This window comes from Dendrobates tinctorius, unplaced genomic scaffold (genome assembly GCF_039654945.1).
Source record: "Dendrobates tinctorius isolate UK_male_01 unplaced genomic scaffold, ASM3965494v1 ptg000192l, whole genome shotgun sequence".
In the NCBI taxonomy this organism is placed as follows: domain Eukaryota; kingdom Metazoa; phylum Chordata; class Amphibia; order Anura; family Dendrobatidae; genus Dendrobates; species Dendrobates tinctorius.
Genome location: NW_027361859.1, coordinates 2,746,879 through 2,766,736, shown reverse-complemented (window position 1 = coordinate 2,766,736; position 19,858 = coordinate 2,746,879). Strand labels below are relative to the sequence as shown.

Genomic DNA, 19,858 nt, shown 5'->3' with positions numbered 1-19,858 from the left:
ACCACTTGGTCCCAAATCTGCTGCATTCTTTCCACCACAGTGTCAACCCCTGGACAGGCAGAAGACTCCACCTGCCCTGAAGAAAATCGGGGATGAAACCCAAAGTTACAGAAAAAGGGTGACGTCAAAGTGGCAGAACTAGCTCTATTATTTAAAGCAAATTCGGCCAAGGGTAAAAATGAGACCCAATCATCCTGATCAGCAGATATAAAACATCTCAAATAAGCCTCCAAAGTCTGGTTTGTTCTCTCCATCTGCCCATTGGTCTGAGGGTGAAATGCAGAGAAGGACAACTGAATTCCCAACTTGGAACAAAAGGTCCTCCAGAATCTAGTGACAAACTGAACTCCTCTGTCCGATACAATGTTCTCAGGAATCCCGTGCAAGCGAACCACCTGTTGCAAAAACAAGGGCACCAACTCTGAGGAAGATGGCAACTTAGGGAGTGGTACAAGATGGACCATCTTAGAGAATCTATCACAAATCACCCAGATAACAGTCATCCTCTGAGAGACAGGCAGATCAGAAATAAAATCCATAGAAATATGGGTCCATGGCCTCCTGGGCACCGGCAAGGGCATCAACAACCCACTAGAACGGGAACAAGGCTTAGATCGGGAGCAAGTCCCACAGGACTGCACAAAATTTCTGACATCATGAGACAAGGCAGGCCACCAAAAAGACAGACTCACCAAATCTCTAGTACCAAAAATACCTGGATGACCAGCCAACGCGGAGCAATGAACCTCAGACATCACTTTCCTCCTCCACTAGTCAGGAACATACAACCTACCACTGGGACAACGCTCAGGCTTATCCTCCTGAAACTTCTCCAGAGCACGTCTCAAATCGGGCGAGATGGCAGAAAGAACCATCCCCTCACCTAAGATGGTAGCAGGCTTGGTCACAATAGGTGAATCAGCCAAAAAACTCCTAGAGAGGGCATCAGCCTTAACGTTCTTAGTGCCCGGAAAGAGGAGACCACAAAATCAAAACGCGTGATAAACAAGGCCCACCTGGCCTGTCTTGGAATCAAGCGTTTAGCCGACTCAAGGTAGATCAAATTCTTGTGGTCAGTGAGGACCACAACTTGATGTCTAGCTCCCTCCAACCAATGTCTCCCCTCCTCAAATGCCCACTTCATGGCCAATAGTTCCCGATTCCCCACATCATAGTTACGTTCAGATGGAGAGAACTTTCGGGAAAAGAAGGCACAGGGGTTCATTTTAGATGTTACAGGATCCTTTTGGGATAAAACAGCTCCTGCACCAGTCTCTGAAACATCCACCTCCACCTGAAATGAAAGTGAGACATCGGGTCGTCGCAAAACCGGAGAAGAAGTGAACCTCCGCTTCAGCTCCTGAAAAGAAGAAACAGCCTCTGGAGACCAATTCAGCAAATCAGCGCCCTTCAAATCAGTCAATGGTTTGGCAATAACAGAAAAATTGGCTATAAGCTTACGATAAAAATTAGCAAACCCCCAAAACTTCTGGAGAGCCTTCAAAGAAGTGGGCTGAACCCAATCATAAATGGCCTGTACCTTGGCCAGGTCCATTTCAATAGTTAACGGAGACAAAATAAATCCCAAAATGAAATCCTCTGTACACCAAAAAGACATTTCGATCCCTTAACATACAGGGAGTTTTCCCTCAAAATCCGGAACACAGTCCGAACATGTTCCACATGAGAGTCCCAATCCCTGGAAAAGATCAAAATATCATCCAAATAGATGATCAGAAACTTATCCACAAAGTCCCGGAAAATATCATTCATGAAGCACTGGAAGACAGAAGGGGCGTTAGTGAGCCCAAAAGGCATCACCAGGTACTCAAAATGTCCCTCCGGAGTATTAAACGCTGTCTTCCATTCATCCCCATGCTTAATGCGAATAAGATTATATGCCCCCCTGAGGTCAAGCTTGGTAAACCAGCAAGCACCTTCAACTCTAGAAAATAGGTCAGAAATCAGGGGTAACGGATACTGATATTTAACAGTAATTTTGTTAAGGGAGCGATAGTCAATACAGGGCCTTAATGAACCATTCCTCTTGGCCACAAAAAAAACCCCCAGCATCCAAGGGTGAAGAGAATGGTCTAATATGACCCTTCTCCAATGACTCCTTAATATAAGAACGCATAGCCTCATGTTCGGGTACAGATAAATTAAAAAGTCGACCCTTGGGAAATTTACACCCCGGTCTCAGCTCAATTGCACAGTCATAACTCCTATGAGGAGGCAAAGACGCAGACTAACTCTCACTAAACACATCATAAAAATCAGCCAAATAGTCAGGAACCTCATGCGACTGGGGAGAGGTGGAGAAAACAGGAGTGTCACTAAGAGAACACCGACAACCTCAACTCACCACAGACACAGATTTCCAATCCAAACCTGGATTATGGATTTGCAACCAGGGGAACCCCAGAACGATGGTATCATGCAAATTATGCAACACCAAAAATCTGCAATTTTCTTGATGGTCTGGGGCGACCCGCATTACCACCTGGGTCCAAAACTGAGGTTTATTCTTCGCCAATGGAGTAGCATCAATACCCCTCAAAGCAATAGGCGTCCGCAGGGGTGTCATAGGGAAACCACAACGTTTAGCAAAATCCAAATCCATTAGGTTCAAGGCCGCTCCTGAATCCACAAAGGCTTTAGCGGAAAATGTGGACAGGAAGAAGATCAGAGTAATTGACAGAATAAACTTAGGTTGTACACCACCTACAGCAAATGTGTGTGCAAAACGTTTCTCTCGTTTAGGGCAGACAGAAATAACATGAGAGGCATCTCCACAGAAAAAACACAGCTTATTACGTCTTCTAAACTCCTGATGTTGCGCCCTAGAAAAAACTCTATCACATTGCATAGGTTCAGACATTTGTTCAACAGGTGGCAGCATTTCCCGTGTAATTTTTCATTCACATAAACGCCGATCAACCTGAATGGCTAATGACATAGAATCGTCAAGACCAGAGGGAACAGGAAATCCCACCATAGTATATTTTAAGGTTTCTGACAAACCCTTCCGAAAGAGAGCTGCCAAGGCACCATCATTCAAAGTGGTGAGGACCGCCCACTTTCGGAATTTTTGACAGTACAGTTCTGCAGAATCTTGACCCTGGCTCAATGCCAACAGGGTCTTTTCAGCTTGATCAATCGCATTAGGTTCATCATACAACAACCCCAAGGCCTGAAAAAAATGCATCCACATTTGTTAGAATAGGATCATTTGGTACTAAAGAAAACGCCTAGTCCTGGGGATCGCCGCGCAGCAAGGAGATGACAATTTTAACCTGCTGCGCAGAGTTTCCCGATGAGTTAGGCTTCAAGACAAGAAATAATTTACAATTATTCTTAAAATTCAAAAATTTAGACCGATCCCCAAAAAACACATCAGGACTGGGGATTTTTGGTTCAGGAGTGTGTGAATGAGCAAGATAGGCAGAAATTCCTCGCAGTTCAGCAGCAAGCTGCTCCACACGATCAGACAATTGCTTAAACTCCATCAGAAAAAAAAAAATATTCCTCCTACGGCCTCAGAGAAAAGAGGAAAAAATATACACACAAAAAAAAAAAAAATTCTGACACTTTTTCTTTTTTTTACAATTCCTTCCTGCTATTGAGTACCCTAGAATCTGCGGTATGGCTGGTGATTCTGTTATGATTGAGTCACCGAGGAGGAAAAAACAAAAATGCAAGCTCAGCCCAGAAAATCAGAGAGGTTGGAAACTAGCGGATTGCAGACCCCTAAATCCTATCACACAGTGAAGCAAGATGAAAACACTAACACAGATAGAAAGATAGGATGAGCAAACGATGGGGCCCAAGCTAACTAAAAAGGACAGGACAGGACAGAAAAGCAGCTGTCTGCAATCCGAGAAAACCCTGCTAAAAAATATTACCAACACAACTGATAAGAAAAAAGGACCCTGAAGTCACTAGACTTCAAACCCTACAGTGGGGAAAAAAAGTATTTAATCAGTCAGCAATAGTGCAAGTTCCACCACTTAAAAAGATGAGAGGCGTCTGTAATTTACATCATAGGTAGACCTCAACTATGGGAGACAGACTGAGAAAAAAAAATCCAGAAAATCACATTGTCTGTTTTTTTTTTCATTTTATTTGCATATTATGGTGGAAAATAAGTATTTGGTCAGAAACAAAATTTCATCTCAATACTTTGTGATATATCCTTTGTTGGCAATGACAGAGGTCAAACGGTTTCTGTAAGTCTTCACAAGGTTGCCACACACTGTTGTTGGTATGTTGGCCCACTCCTCCATGCAGATCTCCTCTAGAGCAGTGATGTTTTTGGCTTTTCGCTTGGCAACACGGACTTTCAACTCCCTCCAAAGGTTTTCTATAGGGTTGAGATCTGGAGACTGGCTAGGCCACTCCAGGACCTTGAAATGCTTCTTACGAAGCCACTCCTTCGTTGCCCTGGCGGTGTGCTTTGGATCATTGTCATGTTGAAAGACCCAGCCACGTTTCATCTTCAATGCCCTTGCTGATGGAAGGAGGTTTGCACTCAAAATCTCACGATACATGGCCCCATTCATTCTTTCATGTGCCCGGATCAGTCGTCCTGGCCCCTTTGCAGAGAAACAGCCCCAAAGCATGATGTTTCCACCACCATGCTTTACAGTAGGTATGGTGTTTGATGGATGCAACTCAGTATTCTTTTTCCTCCAAACACGACAAGTTGTGTTTCTACCAAACAGTTCCAGTTTGGTTTCATCAGACCATAGGACATTCTCCCAAAACTCCTCTGGATCATCCAAATGCTTTCTAGCAAACTTCAGACGGGCCCGGACATGTACAGGCTTAAGCAGTGGGACACGTCTGGCACTGCAGGATCTGAGTCCATGGTGGCGTAGTGTGTTACTTATGGTAGGCCTTGTTACATTGGTCCCAGCTCTCTGCAGTTCATTCACTAGGTCCCCCCGCGTGGTTCTGGGATTTTTGCTCACCGTTCTTGTGATCATTCTGACCCCACGGGGTGGGATTTTGAGTGGAGCACCAGATCGAGGGAGATTATCAGTGGTCTTGTATGTCTTCCATTTTCTAATTATTGCTCCCACAGTTGATTTCTTCACTCCAAGCTGGTTGGCTATTGCAGATTCAGTCTTCCCAGCCTGGTGCAGGGCTACAATTTTGTTTCTGGTGTCCTTTGACAGCTCTTTGGTCTTCACCATAGTGGAGTTTGGAGTCAGACTGTTTGAGGGTGTGCACAGGTGTCTTTTTATACTGATAACAAGTTTAAACAGGTGCCATTACTACAGGTAATGAGTGGATGAAAGAGGAGACTCTTAAAGAAGAAGTTACAGGTCTGTGAGAGCCAGAAATCTTGATTGCTTGTTTCTGACCAAATACTTATTTTCCACCATAATATGCAAATAAAATGAAAAAAAAACAGACAATGTGACTTTCTGGATTTTTTTTTCTCAGTTTGTCTCCCATAGTTGAGGTCTACCTATGATGTAAATTACAGACGCCTCTCATCTTTTTAAGTGGTGGAACTTGCACTGTTGCTGACTGACTAAATACTTTTTTTCCCCACTGTATATCAGCACTCAGAATATTCTGAAAGCAGAGCAAAAGAGAACACTGATCAAGGAATAAGAATCCAGCACACCCCCAGCCGGGGATGGCTGAACTCCAAAACAAGGTAAGCAAAACCAAAACTAATAAGTTCAATAGCAGAGCAAAAAATTATCTTTGGGAAGCAGGAATCAGACTGGTCTCCAAGAATCCAGCAAAGAAATCACCAGCCACTCAGAAGGGCGTCGGCTGCCTTATATCCAGTCTGAAGTTCCCGTTACCCAGTCACAATCCACCTGGTCAGGTGTTTGGTTTCTTTCATCCAAATCAGCCTCCCCACCTTCCTTCACCAGAGGAGGGAGATCCTCGGACACAAAAGGTGAATGAACAGATGAGCTCACAACAGGGATAGCAGACTTCCTAGCCTGGCTCAGTGGTGTATAGTAATACAAATATTGCGTACAAAAGGATAAAAACATGAACATGTCTTAAAAAATCCACAGTCAGAGGCATGTCATACAGCCAAGTTAGATCTGTTGCTTTACACTGAGGAGGGGTAATACCCCGAAACACATGTCTGCAAATTGAGATTCAGATTTGGTTTTTATCTTAACTCTTGTGTCAAGGCTCATTAAAAGGTCAATATTGACTTTGATTGCTCCTTTCAATATTTGCTGCTAGAGTTGAAGACCTCTTCCTCTCTGAAGAGACAATTTGCATATTTAATTTCCCAGATGAACATTGCATGACATAGAAGTCTCCTAACCCTGACTTGTCAAGCATGTCACTTTCCACAAGGGGACATGTTAACCCTTAACAAATCTGGCATTCATAGCATTATTTTTAATTTCACTAGTTCTATACAAAATGCCTATCAGCTCTCCCTAAACTCTATATGTTCTAAGGCAACATCTTAACATCAAAACAATAAAGAAATATGGATCCAAACAGAAAGCTTATTATTAAAAGCCTATATTTATTAATCTTTGGTTATACAGTATCTCACAAAACTTTTACCACTAATATGTCCAACTTAAATGGGGGACATACAAACTCAAAATACATATAGAACACCAAAGAGGATGGAAGAAAACCACCACAAATTGAGTATAATCTGTAATAAAATATATGTTTATTAAATCATTTAAAAAGTAATACAATTTAAAAAAGTCCACTAAATTCCAACAAAAAAATTTGTTTTGTGATTTTGCTATATTATGATTAATTATTATGCTTATCATGAAAATTATTGATTTTTCACTCAATTAAATTTTTTGTAGTTCAAAAAAATGTGGTTCAATTGTCTTTTAAATTTTTTTTTTTGAATATTCCATGTAACCTTGGCCCCTGTATGTTGGAATTTAGTGGACTTTTTTAATTAAATTACTTTTTAAATGATTTAATAAACATATATTTTATTACGGATTATACTCAATTTGTGGTGGTTTTCTTTCCATCCTCTTTGGTGTTCAGTATCTCACAAAAGCCAGAACACCCCTCACAGTTTTGTAATCATTTTATTATATCTTTACATGGAACATCACTGAAGACCTGACACTCTGACACTATGTAATCAGTGTACAGCTTGTATAGCAGTGTAAATTTGGTTTGCCCTCTAAATAACTCAACACAACCATTAATGTCTAAAATCGCTGGCAACAAAGGTGAGTACAATCCTAAGAGAAAATAGCCAGTTTGTGCCCAATAAGTCATTTTCCCTCCCCGGTACTATGTGGCTTATTAGTGTTACAAGGTCTCCGATGCGAACGGGGAGCAGGTGTGATAAATTTGGTGTTATCGCTTTCACACTCTCTCATATTCATCACTGGAAGTTCAACATGGCACCTCATGGCAAAGAACTTTTTGAGGATCTTTGTTGCTCTACAAAAAGATGGCTTAATGGCTTAAGCTAGAGATTGTAAACTTATGGCAAGCGTGCTAGAGGTGGCACTAAGAGCTGCCTGTTAGCACACGGGTCGTTCCAGCATTGTGACCTGTTCTGGGTGTAGCGCCGTTCTCTGAGTCAGCTGTCAAACTGACAGCCGAAACACAGAAGGTGCATTGCGCCTGCTCCCAGCAATCAGTTGCACTCGCGTCTTTCAGAGGCGAGTACAATTGAAGCCCTGACTGCCACAGAGTCATGTGATCGCGCTGCTAATATCACTCCCGTCATGAAGTCTTTGGGAGCGATGCTATATGAGGCATAGCAAGAGCTTCATTCCCCAGAGGCTGTGGTGAGCCATCTGACTTGAGACTGGGGCGTAGATTCACCGACCACCAAAACAACGACCCTAAACAGAGCTACAACGAATGGTTTAGATCAAACATTCACGTGTGTGAACGTCCCAGTCACAGTCCAGAACCTAAATCCCTTTGAGAATCTGTGACAAGACTTGAAAATTGCTGTTCACAGACGCCTCCATCCGATCTCACAGTGCGATAGCATGGGTGCAAAGAAGAAGAAGGGGCAAAAATGTCCTCTCTAGATCTGCAAAGCTGGTAGAGATACCCCAAATGATTAGCAGCAGTAATTGCTGCAAAAGGTGGTCTTAATAAATACTGACGCAGAGGAGCTGAATACAAATGTGCATCACAATTTATACAATTTATTGTTAGCGCATCTTTGCAGCATCATGTATTCTATTTACATATAGCTTCATAGCACAAACATTAATCCTTTAACGATTGCTAATATGCCTTTTCATGGTGCTGAGGAATAAGAGCGTAGCACTCTGGAACCATGACAGTGGCATCTAAGTGGCTGAAAAGGGGAGAGGGCTCCAGCTCTACCACCATCACCCCCAAACGATAGCCGGTGCTGATAGCATCGCACCCAGAGGTCATCTAATAGCCCGATAGATCCAGCTATAAGCCGTGCAAAACTGACAGGTTTCATGCACTGCAGTACAAGAATACTGCACTGCATCAGAACAGCAATCAAAATGAAAAATATACAGTCCATGTCTCACAGTAGGACTAAGTGAAAAATTGAAAAACTGTGTAAAAAAAGACAAAAAATGCACAAAAATAATAAAAAGCTGTTTCACAACTAATTAAAACAAAAAAAATACACATAATTGGTATCGAAGTGTCCGGACTGATCTGAACTATAAAACTATTGCGTTATTTATTTGGTACATCGAACACCGAAGAAAAATAATAATGAAAAACATGCCAAAAATGTCGGTTTTTCATCCTAATGACACACAAAAAAGTTAATAAAAGCGATCAAAACGTCCTATGTAAAATTAAATGGTATAAGTGAAAATGTCAAATAGTGTCACAAAATATAGGCCCTAAAATGGCTCTTTCAGCAAAAAAAAATAAAGTTACAGCTCTCAGAATATGGTGATTTAAAAACAAATTAATTTTTGCAAAATATGTTTAGTCTGTAAAAGTATCAAAGCATAAAAAACAATATAAATCAGGTATTGCAGTGATGGTATCATGATGGTATCATTTTATTCTCTGTCTAAAAAATCTGAATTAGATAAAACGTAAAAGAACAATAGGGTCTTATCCAAGTATTAAAGATGGAACAATGGGCAATTATGCTCATTTTATAGGGTTGTGTAAGACAACCACTAAAAATGCATAAATTCCAGCTGCTGCAGCACACAGAGAATTGTGAATGAAATTTGCCAAGGGTGATGGAAATATCCTTCGCTACTGGAGAAGTCACAATGGAATATAGAATGTTGGTTTATTGCCAAGTTGCCAAGGTGTTTCAGTCACTCTGACACCTTCAGGAAAACCACAAAATTTATTAATTTGCGTCACTGCGTATCCTATTTACCTTTACCAGTTCATCGGAATGAGGTTTCCTGGGCACATGCGCAGTTATATTTTGTGTTCTGTCCGCAGTGGAGCAGAGCAAAGTGCACCTCCGCTTGCAAGTGATGCTAAGGCGCAAGATCTCTTTCGGCTATGTGGATGACGCTGGTGATGCATCATCCACATCAATCGAAGCCGGAGGACAGCTTTTGGGGGTAAAGAGGCGGCACAAACGATGAGAAATGATACCCATTGGACCACACCAAAGGCATTTACATAAGAGAGCGGGAGAAAATAAAAAGGTATTTTTGGTGTTATGCAGGGGGAGTTAGCGGATGATGGACACATTTAAGTAATGCATTACAGGCGCTGAGAAAGGTGGTGGCATTGGTTCAAACACTGAAAAAAGGTCATAGGTTCCCTTTAACAATTTACGGGGTGCATGTCTTCAGAAGTACAAGCTGGGCACAATGTATGGGGGTGCTACAATATATGGGGACACAATGTATGGGCACTAAACTGGCATACTTGCAAATCTCCTGAAAAAAAAAAACAGGGCAGGGATGTTACAATGTAAAAACACCGGTGGGCCAAAACAGTCACTGCAGCAGTAGATGAATTAATTAAGATGTGCAATTTCTAAAATGGGGTCACTTTTGTGGGTTTTCTGCTGTTCTGGCAACTTAGGGGCACTGCAAATATCACCTGCAAGATATTCCAGGAAAATCTGTGCTCCAAAATCCAAATACCGCTTCTTCGTTCTCTTGATGTGTAACCTAACAGTAGCATCATCACATTCAAAAGACATTGTGCAACAAATTGTGGGGGCCAGTTTCACCTATTAACCATTGTGTAACTGACAAATTTGCAGCTAACAAAAAAATAATTTTTACTACTAAAATGTTAAGATTTCCATAACTCACTGTGATCTAATTCGGAGGAAACTGTGAGATCAAAATATACATTATCCCTAAATTAATTCTGTACGCAGTACATTTTCAAATATAAGGGGGGGGGTCGGCAGCTCTGGCATCTCAGGGACTTGTTTAATGGAGCCTACAATTTATTCAAACGGAATCGCTTTCTAAAAGCCGAGTAACGCTCCTTCCCATACGATCCCTGCCGCAGCGGCGTATCTAGGGGGGGGGCAGCCGGGGCATTTGCCCCGGGCGCAGCCAGCAGGGGGGCGCAGTCGGGCCGCCTAATGCAGCGGACCGCAGTGTCCTCCCTGGCGGCTGCGTTCTGCCGCCCCCCTGGCCTGGGAGTCGGCGGTTCTCTGTGACAGCCGGCGCAGAGTAGGAGGCCGCGCCGGCTCCCAGGCAGCAATTGTACTTGGCGTCTATACAGACGCCAGTACAATTGAAGCTCTGACCGCCGGGTCAGAGCGACGTCAGCAGCGTGATCAGGTCATGTGATCACGCTGCTGACGTCACTCCCCGGCGCCCAGAGAGAATCCTGGTGGTAAGTGTGCTCCACTGTGGAGCTGAAGAACCACCGAAGATGGGAGATGAGGGGGAGTTAATGAGTGGAGATGGGGGGGATTTGTAGAGGGGATGGGGTTAATGTGTGGGGGCGTTAATGAATGGGGATGGGGGTTAATGTGTGGGGGCATCAATGAGTGGGGATGGGGGTTAATGAGTGGGAATAAGGGTTAATGTGTGGGGGGGTTAATGAATGGGGATGGGGGTTAATGTGTGGGGGCATCAATGAGTGGGGATGGGGGTTAATATGTGTGGGGGTTAATGAGTGGGAATAAGGGTTAATGTGTGGGGGGTTAATGGATGGGGGTTAATGTGTGGGGGCATCAATGAGTGGGGGTGGGCGTTAATGAGTGGTGATGGGGGTTAATGAATGGGGATGGGGTTAATGTGTGGGAGTATTTGGAGTGGGGATGGGGGGGATTTAATGTGTGGGGGGATTTGGAGTGGTGATGGGGGTTAATGAGTGGGGATTGGGTTAATGTGGGGGGGATTTGGAGTGGTGATGGGGGTTAATGAGTGGGGATGGGGGTTAATGTGGGGGGGTGTTGTGAGTTCATTTTCCCCTCCGTCACTGAGGTCTGGTGAACTCCCTATTCTAGTGAAGGAAGGTAGTGAGCCTGATTATCAGGCACCTGGGACTAATGAAGACGATTGGCTGAGTGGAGTCACTGACTTGATATAAGGCAGCCTACGCCCTTTCTGCCCTGCGGGTGATTTCTCTGTGGACTCTTGGACACCAGTCTGATTCCTGCTCTCCTAAAGCTAAGTTTTCTGCTTTGCCTTTTTGCATTTAAGATTTGTTTTTGTTGTTCTTGCTTTTTGGATTCTGCCACTCCCTGCTGGAGTGTGCAGTATTCCGTTAGCTCTGTCTTCTGAAAGTACCTGAGTGCTGATTTAGTTTTTGAAGCTTAGTTGCTTCAGGGCCATTTTTATATCAGCTTATTGGCTTTTGTCTCTGATAGGGTTTTGGCAGATTGCAGACAGCAGCCTTCCTATCCGTTCCTATCTAGGTAGTTTTTGGCCCCGTCTTTGCTCAGTCTGTCTTTCTGTCTGTGTAAGTGTTTTCATCTTGCTTCACCGTCATTATATGTGGGGGGCTGCCTATTGCTTTGGGGTCTGCTCTGGGGCAGTTAGATTTCCCCTTTCCTTCTTTAGGCCTATGTATCTCTCCGGCTGTGATCGAGGGGTCTAGGTCATCATAGGAACCCCCCACGGCTACTACTAGTTGTGTTGATAGGTTCAGGGGTCTGCAATCTGATAGTTGCCAACTTCTCTGGTTTTCTGGACTTAGCTAGCATTTCTGTTTTTGCCTCCTACGGTGACTCATTCATAACAGGGGGGGATTTGGAGTGGTGATGGGGTTAATGAGTGGGGATGGGGGTTAATGTGTGGGGGGATTTGGAGTGGTGATGGGGGTTAATGAGTGGGGGGATTTGGAGTGGTGATGGGGGTTAATGAGTGGGGATTGGGTTAATGTGGGGGGGATTTGGAGTGGTGATGGGGGTTAATGTGTGGGGGGATTTGGAGTGGTGATGGGGTTAATGAGTGGGGATGGGGGTTAATGTGTGGGGGGATTTGGAGTGGTGATGGGGGTTAATGAGTGGGGATTGGGTTAATGTGGGGGGGATTTGGAGTGGTGATGGGGGGTTAATGAGTGGGGATTGGGTTAATGTGTGGGGGGATTTGGAGTGGTGATGGGGGTTAATGAGTGGGGATTGGGTTAATGTGTGGGGGGATTTGGAGTGGGGATTGGGTTAATGTGGGGGGGGATTTGGAGTGGGGATTGGGTTAATGTGGGGGGGATTTGGAGTGGTGATGGGGGTTAATGAGTGGGGATTGGGTTAATGTGGGGGGGGATTTGGAGTGGTGATGGGGGTTAATGAGTGGGGATGGGGGTTAATGTGTGGGGGGATTTGGAGTGGTGATGGGGGTTAATGAGTGGGGATGGGGGTTAATGTGTGGGGGGGATTTGGAGTGGTGATGGTGGTTAATGAGTGGGGATTGGGTTAATGTGGGGGGGATTTGGAGTGGTGATGGGGGGTTAATGAGTGGGGATGGGAGTTAATGTGTGGGGGGATTTGGAGTGGGGATGGGAGTGATTTAATGTGTGGGGAGATTTGAGGACACAAAATGAAGAGTATGTATGAGGAAACAGTATGGGGGATGGGTGCAGACACAGTATGATGGGTGCAGACAGTATGGGGAGCGAACGGGTTAATGTAAGTGGACACAGTATGGGGAGTGAGGGTGATGAGATGTGTGCAGAGACAGTATGGGGAGTCGGGGGTATGTGTGAGCAGACAGTATAGAGAGTGAGGGGGTAAATATATGAGACAGTATGGTGAACAGAGGGGATGTTAGAGGAGACAGTATGAGGAGGGAGGGGAATAGTGTGAGGCGACAGTATATTGCAAATATTTTTATTAAGGAGCATTATAATGACACTTCTATCTTTAAGGGCATCGTGTGGAGATTTGCTGCAGAAGACCGGAGAAGATGGAAGTCTGCAGAGACGAGATGTGGGTGAGAAAACTCATCATGGGGTCTGGACAAGAAGAAGAAAAGGAGACCGACAGCAGAGACGACGTCATCTATAAGGTACTTGGATGTAAATGTTATTTGTGACACTGACTTATTCTCATGGTTTTATTTATATTAGGAACATTAAAGGGGTTGTCCAGGTTTGTGCTGAGTCTGCAGTCATTCTATGTGACTGCAGACTTCTGAATTCTCACAGTGCTCACTGCACACTGTTAGGATTCTCTCGTGCCGGTAATTTACATACATACGATCACATGCTGACTAGACGTGTGTGGCCTCACTCAATGAAAATGAACAGAGCGAAGCCGGGCACGTTTAGTCGGAATGTGGCCAGAAGTATATAAATCGCATACTTGTGCTGACATGACTGTACATCGGCAAGGGAGAATCCTAAAAGTGTGCAGTGCATTCGTTGTGAGAATTCAGAAGCTGCAATGTCAGGATTCAGCTCTGCAGGTTCCAGTAGTCATCACATGGACACTTCACTCATATGCGATTTTCATACTTGGTCATGTGACAACTAGCTTCTCTTCCTGCTTCTCTCAGTTTTTTACTGAACATTGAGAGCATTAGGGAGAGCAGCTCGTGGGTACATGGCAAAGTGTGTAAGTCGCATATGTACCTGGGCGGGGGGGAGGGGCGCCGAACCGAATTCTTGCCCCGGGTGCCAGAGAGCCTAGATACGCCTCTGCCCCGCCGTGTGTTCAAACAGAATTGTACAACCACATATGGGGCACTGTCACATTTGGGAACAATTGCATAACAAATTGTGGGGTTCATTTTCTCTTATTACAAGAGAGAAAGCGTTTTGACATGCCAGAGGGTCTGCAAGTGTGACAAGGCATTCACAATCTATTCATGCCAAATTTACACTCTAAAATTTAAACAGCACTCTTTCCTTTCCGAGCCCTGCGATGTGCTCCAACAGAAGTTTTTGGTTTTTTTTATCACATATATGGGTATCATTGTGGTCATGAGACATTGCACAACAAATTCTGGGGTCTTTTTTTAACCTATTATTCATTGTGAAAATTACAAATTTGGTGCTAAAACATTTTAGCGGAAAAAAAGTAACTTTCACATCCATATTTTAAAAAGTTCTGTGAAACACCAATGGGTTCAGAATGCTTAACACACCCCTAGATGAACTTCTTGATGGGTCTGCTAACTCTGCTTTCCAAAATGGAGTCGCTTATTGGGTTTCTGCTGTTTTGATACCCCAGGGGCTCTGCATATAAGGCTAAGTGCACACGTACCGGAACTCTCGCGGAAATTACCGCGAGAATTCCGTAATTCCAGTCCGCGGGAAAATCGCATTTTAAATTCCCGCGATTTTCCCGCGGAAAAACTAGCATTTTGCAAGCGTATTTAGCTTGCAAAATGCTAGCGTTTTCCAAGCGATCTGTAGCATCGCTGGGAGAACTGATTGACAGGTTGGTCACACTCGTCAAACATAGTGTTTGACGAGTGTGACCAACTTTTTACTACTGAGGCCACCTATGCAGCATCAGTAGCAAAAGATAAAATGTAAAAAAAATAAAAAATAGTGTTATTCTTACCCTCCGACGTCCCGCGCATCCGTTCCCAGTAATCCTTTGCGAAAATGCCCGCGATGACGTCCGTTCTCGCGGGATCGCGATGTCTCGCGATGACGTCGCGCGAATGACCGCGAGACTTCGCGATCCCGCGAGAACGGACGCCATCGCGGGCATTTTCGCAAAGGCCTACTGGGACCGGGAGCGTGGAGAGAGGCGGGAAGGCTGCGCGGGACGCCGGATGGTGAGAATAACAATATTTTTTATTTTTAAATTCTATTTTTTACAGGGATATGGTACCCACAGCCCGGAGGACAGTCTCCTCTCCTCCGGACCGTGGGTACCATCCGCAAATGTTCTGCTTACTTTCCGCATGGTGTGCACAGCCACATGCGGGAATTAAGCGGAACAATGCATTCCTATGGGTGCGGGATCGCCGCGATTCCGCAAATTAATGAGCATGCTGCGGTTTTTACCGCGAAGCGATTCCGCTGCGGTAAAAACCGCAGCATTAGCACAGCATTGCGGAATCCCATAGGAATGCATGGGATGCTTATTTTTCTCGTTTTCGCGGCAAAATCGTGCGGTTAAAACAGCCGTGGAAACGCGAAAAAAAGCCACGTGTGAACTCAGCCTAAGACATGGTGTCTGCAATGTATTCCAGACAAATCTCCAGATATTATATAGTGCTTCTTCCCTTCTGAGCCCTGCCATGAGCACAAACAGCAGTTTGTTTTTTTTACCACATTCAGGTAAAAAATGGTCCACGTTCAGAAGAAACTGAATAATACACTTAAGGTTTCATTTTCTGTTAGTAAGAATATAAGTATTCAGGGCCCCGATAAAGTGAGTTGGGACAGCTCAGGAAACGCGTAGACACCAATAAATTTCCTTGAATTATACCTACAGCAGCGCAGTGTATCATTGCACCTTAAAGCCATCTTCACTTACAAGTCCTTGGACCCTGTGCAGACTGCAGCAGCTGTTTCATGCGTTTGTAGGTGTTGTAACCGAAGTTTCACAACCCTATCATGTGAGACTCTCCTTGCCTCACTATTACAATTGTGTTTTAAAGGTTTCACACAGTGGATGCGCCCTGTTTTGTTTCTTTTACATATACACATTTACATACACACATACTGTTTATACATTGTAAGGTGGCTGTCATATACCTGGTTGTTGGGAGATAAACTTGGAGTAATGCTTTTGTACATATAGGACTAAGAAGGGTTAATCAGCTTTGACACATTGATTATGAGAAGCTGAAGAGTTGGGAACGCAGGCTGCTCACCATATCTCCACCCCCGGGTGTGGTTCACTTTGTAAATTGAGAGCGGTTTGTCTCAAATATGGCAGTGTGTATGGAGGTGTGCAGATCTCCTGGACTGAGTGCCATTGCTAAAGGACTAAGAAGCTGGACTCTAAACCAGGTGAGCTAACCAGCAGAATTGCATGGACGTCTTACTTTATGCAAGACCAAGGCTGTATATAATTTTTCCTGTGAAGTGGTTTATGAGGACTGAAATAAACCAGCAGGCCTTTATATAGAAACGGTTTCTGTGATACCCCATATCAAACCCAAGTGAGTGGCATTGTTACAGCATTAACCTGGATGGAACTGAAAAATGGGTTATGTAATTGATCCCATGACCAGATAGGTCCTAAAGCTAGTTGAGTGGAAGATCCATTAGCTACTCACTCAAAATGTACTGCCTTTGTTTAGCAGCTTCCTCTCCTGCTCAGCACGGATCACATAGATGAGTGTGGGAAAGGAAGAGAGAAAACAGTTCGCTCAATGATTGGGAAGGAAACTGCCTCAGCATTATCCTCTATCATAGGAAGCTGCCTTCGGACAATAACATACTTATTAGCAAGATTTTGTTCCTGTCTTGTCGATTATAACGTCTGTCTCTTATATTTTTTTTTAACAAATTCACAATAAAATATATAGTTTCTACCGAAGAGGGTTTTTTTTATTGTCAACAAAATACGATTTTCTAGTAAATCATTTCTCACATTCTATGTATAATAATGGCTTCTCTCCATGTGGGATTTTTGATGCTTAAGAAGGTACCATTTTTGGCCAAAACATTTCCCACATTCTGAACATGAAAATGGCTTCTCCCCTGTGTGAATTCTCTGATGCGAGTTAAGATTTGCTTTATCTGTAAAACATTTCCCACATTCTGAACATGAAAAAGGCCTTTTTCCTGAGTGAATTCTCTGGTGACTAACAAAATTTGATTTCCGGTTAAAATATTTTCCACATTCTGAACAAAAACATAGTTTCTCCCCTGTGTGAGTTCTCTGATGAATAGTAAGACTTGATTTCTGTGTAAAACATGTTTCACACTCTGAACATGAATATGGCTTCTCCCCTGTATGGGTTCTCTGATGTGTAACAAGAGCTGATTTGAATACAAAACATTTTCCACATTCTAAACATGAAAAAGGCTTCTTCCCTGTGTGATATCTCTGGTGTAAAACAAGCCGTGAATTATTTACAAAACATTTCCCACACTCGGAACATGAATATGGCTTCTCTCCTGTGTGAATTTTTTGATGTATAACAAGAGATGATTTATGTGCAAAACATTTCCCACATTCTGAACATGAATATGGCTTCTCCCCTTTGTGACGTCTCTGATGTTTAACAAGAGATGATTTATGTACAAAACATTTTCCACATTCTGAACATAAAAAAGGCTTCACCCCTGTATGTATTCTCTGGTGATTAACAAGAATCGATTTCCAGTTAAACTTTTTCCCACATTCTGAACATGAATATGCCTTATCCCTTTTATGAATTACTTGATGTGTGACAAGATGTGATTTACATGAAAAACATTTCCCACATTCTAAACATGAATATGGCTTCTCCCCTGTGTGATATCTCTGGTGTACAACAAGTAGTGATTTATGTACAAAAAATTTCCCACATTCTGGACAAGAATATGGCTTCTCCCCTGTGTGAATGCTTTGATGTCTAACAAGAGATGATTCATGTGTAAAACATTTCCCACATTCAGAACATAAATATGACTTTTCCCCTTTGTGACTTCTCTGGTGTTTAACAAGAGATGATTTATGTACAAAACATTTTCCACATTCTGAACATAAAAAAGGCTTCACCCCTGTGTGTATTCTCTGGTGACTAACAAGAATCGATTTACAGTTAAAATTTTTCCCACATTCTGAACATGAAAATGCCTTATCCCTTTTATGAATTCTTTGATGTGTAACAAGATGTGATTTACATGAAAAACATTTCCCACATTCTGAACATGAATATGGCTTCTCCCCTGTGTGATATCTCTGATGCACAACAAGAAGTGATTTATGTACAAAACATTTCCCACATTCGGGACATGAATATGGCTTCTCTCCTGTGTGAATGCTTTGATGTCTAACAAGAGATGATTTATGTGCAAAACACTTCCCACATTCTGAACATGGATATGGCTTCTCCCCTTTATGACTTTTCTGGTGTGTAACAAGAGATGATTTCTGTACAAAACATTTCCCACATTCTGAACACGAATGTGGCTTCTCCCCAGTATGAATTTTCTCATGCCTAACAAGATTTGATTTCTGTTTAAAATATTTCCCACACTTGTAACAACAAAATCTATTCTCCCCTGTGTGAATTTTTAAACAAAATTTTTTAACTAAAGACGTTTCGAGAGGAAAACTTTTTTCATATTCTGAATTTGATAATGGCTTCATTTCTTTTGCAGCAGTCCGGTTTTTAGGACCTCTTTTATGACATTTTTTCTTGTTAGTAGTTGGTAATAAATTAGAAGTTAGGATCTGTTTCAAAAGATTAGAAGATTGATCTTTGCTGTGAAGGAATGATAGCATATCTGGGGAAATAGCAGTCACTTCAGTCCTATCCTGTGGTATCTCAAGATCATCTGATTTAAAAATTGAAGATGTCAGTTGCCCCTCTGATCTCCTGTCACCATCATCTGCAAAGAATAAAACCGATTATTTTTTAATAAAATATCCTTGAAATTTATATCTTTTAACATTTTACTTAAAATTTCAGTAAAAATGGCAGATCTCCACTCAGGTCCATCATCTATCATTGGAAAAAACAGAGGTTTCCACAAGATTAGTTTCTTAAATGCTCTTGGAAAGCAACATGGCTTCCATAAACCCATTTTTGGCACTACTGGCAAACGAAAGTGGGAACAGAAAACTACCTACAATAAATGTGGCCTTGCTCATAACCAGAAGAGGGATTTAACCTTTCTGAGCATTCCTTCAATTCTGATGAAATTTCTCTTCTTACCAAGGTTTCTCACAAACTCACCTAGCATGCGGTTTGATCCCTTTCTGGCTCTAAAAGATCTACATATGTTCGCACGCTCTCTACTCTTTAAGAAATGGCATCATGATGAGGAAATTCAACAAGCTTTTCCACTACTTGAAGAACAATTAGCCCTACAAACCCTAGAAGAACTGGCACATGAACATGTTATTCCATGTTTTGGTAAGGTGCCTAACTCTTTACATCCCAGATCCAGGAAATTTCCCCCCTTGTCACTGTGCCCAAATGTTGACATTTTTGTTAAACTTGTTTCTAATGACTTTGAAAAGATTTCTACGTCTATTTGTCATAATAATCTGTCCCGTGCTGAACAACTTGGTCTGAAAAGACTTAAACAGCTTAAAGATGTGATTTTTAAGCCAGTTGACAAGGGGGACAACGTCGTAGTCTGGCCAACCAAACTTTATTTTCACCTTCACACCCGCCCCATGTGATTAATTCTGTCTCTATGGGTCAGATTCTTCACATCAAGAGGATTTGTTCTTCTAAAGAAGCTTTTGAGGTTCATGCTGAAGAAATTAAAAATCGTTTTTTGGACCAAGGCAATAGCAAGAGAGCTATAAAAAAAAGTTATAATAGGGCTAAGAATGCTGACAGACAACTTCTATACTCTTCCACTAAACCCAAGGCCAGCAATCAGGTGAGGCTGG

At 42.8% G+C, this 19,858-nt stretch overlaps 1 protein-coding gene across 1 annotated transcript in view; it reads right to left on the bottom strand.

The window, feature by feature from the left end:
• The window catches only part of LOC141055825 (uncharacterized), a 210,816-nt gene that overhangs the window by 67,370 nt on the left and 123,588 nt on the right, over nucleotides 1–19,858 (bottom strand). Inside the window, exon 7 of the mRNA XM_073552543.1 lies at nucleotides 16,936–18,843. Within this exon, the coding sequence (XP_073408644.1) occupies nucleotides 16,936–18,843 (1,908 nt within the window). The remainder of the gene's footprint in view (nucleotides 1–16,935; nucleotides 18,844–19,858) is intronic.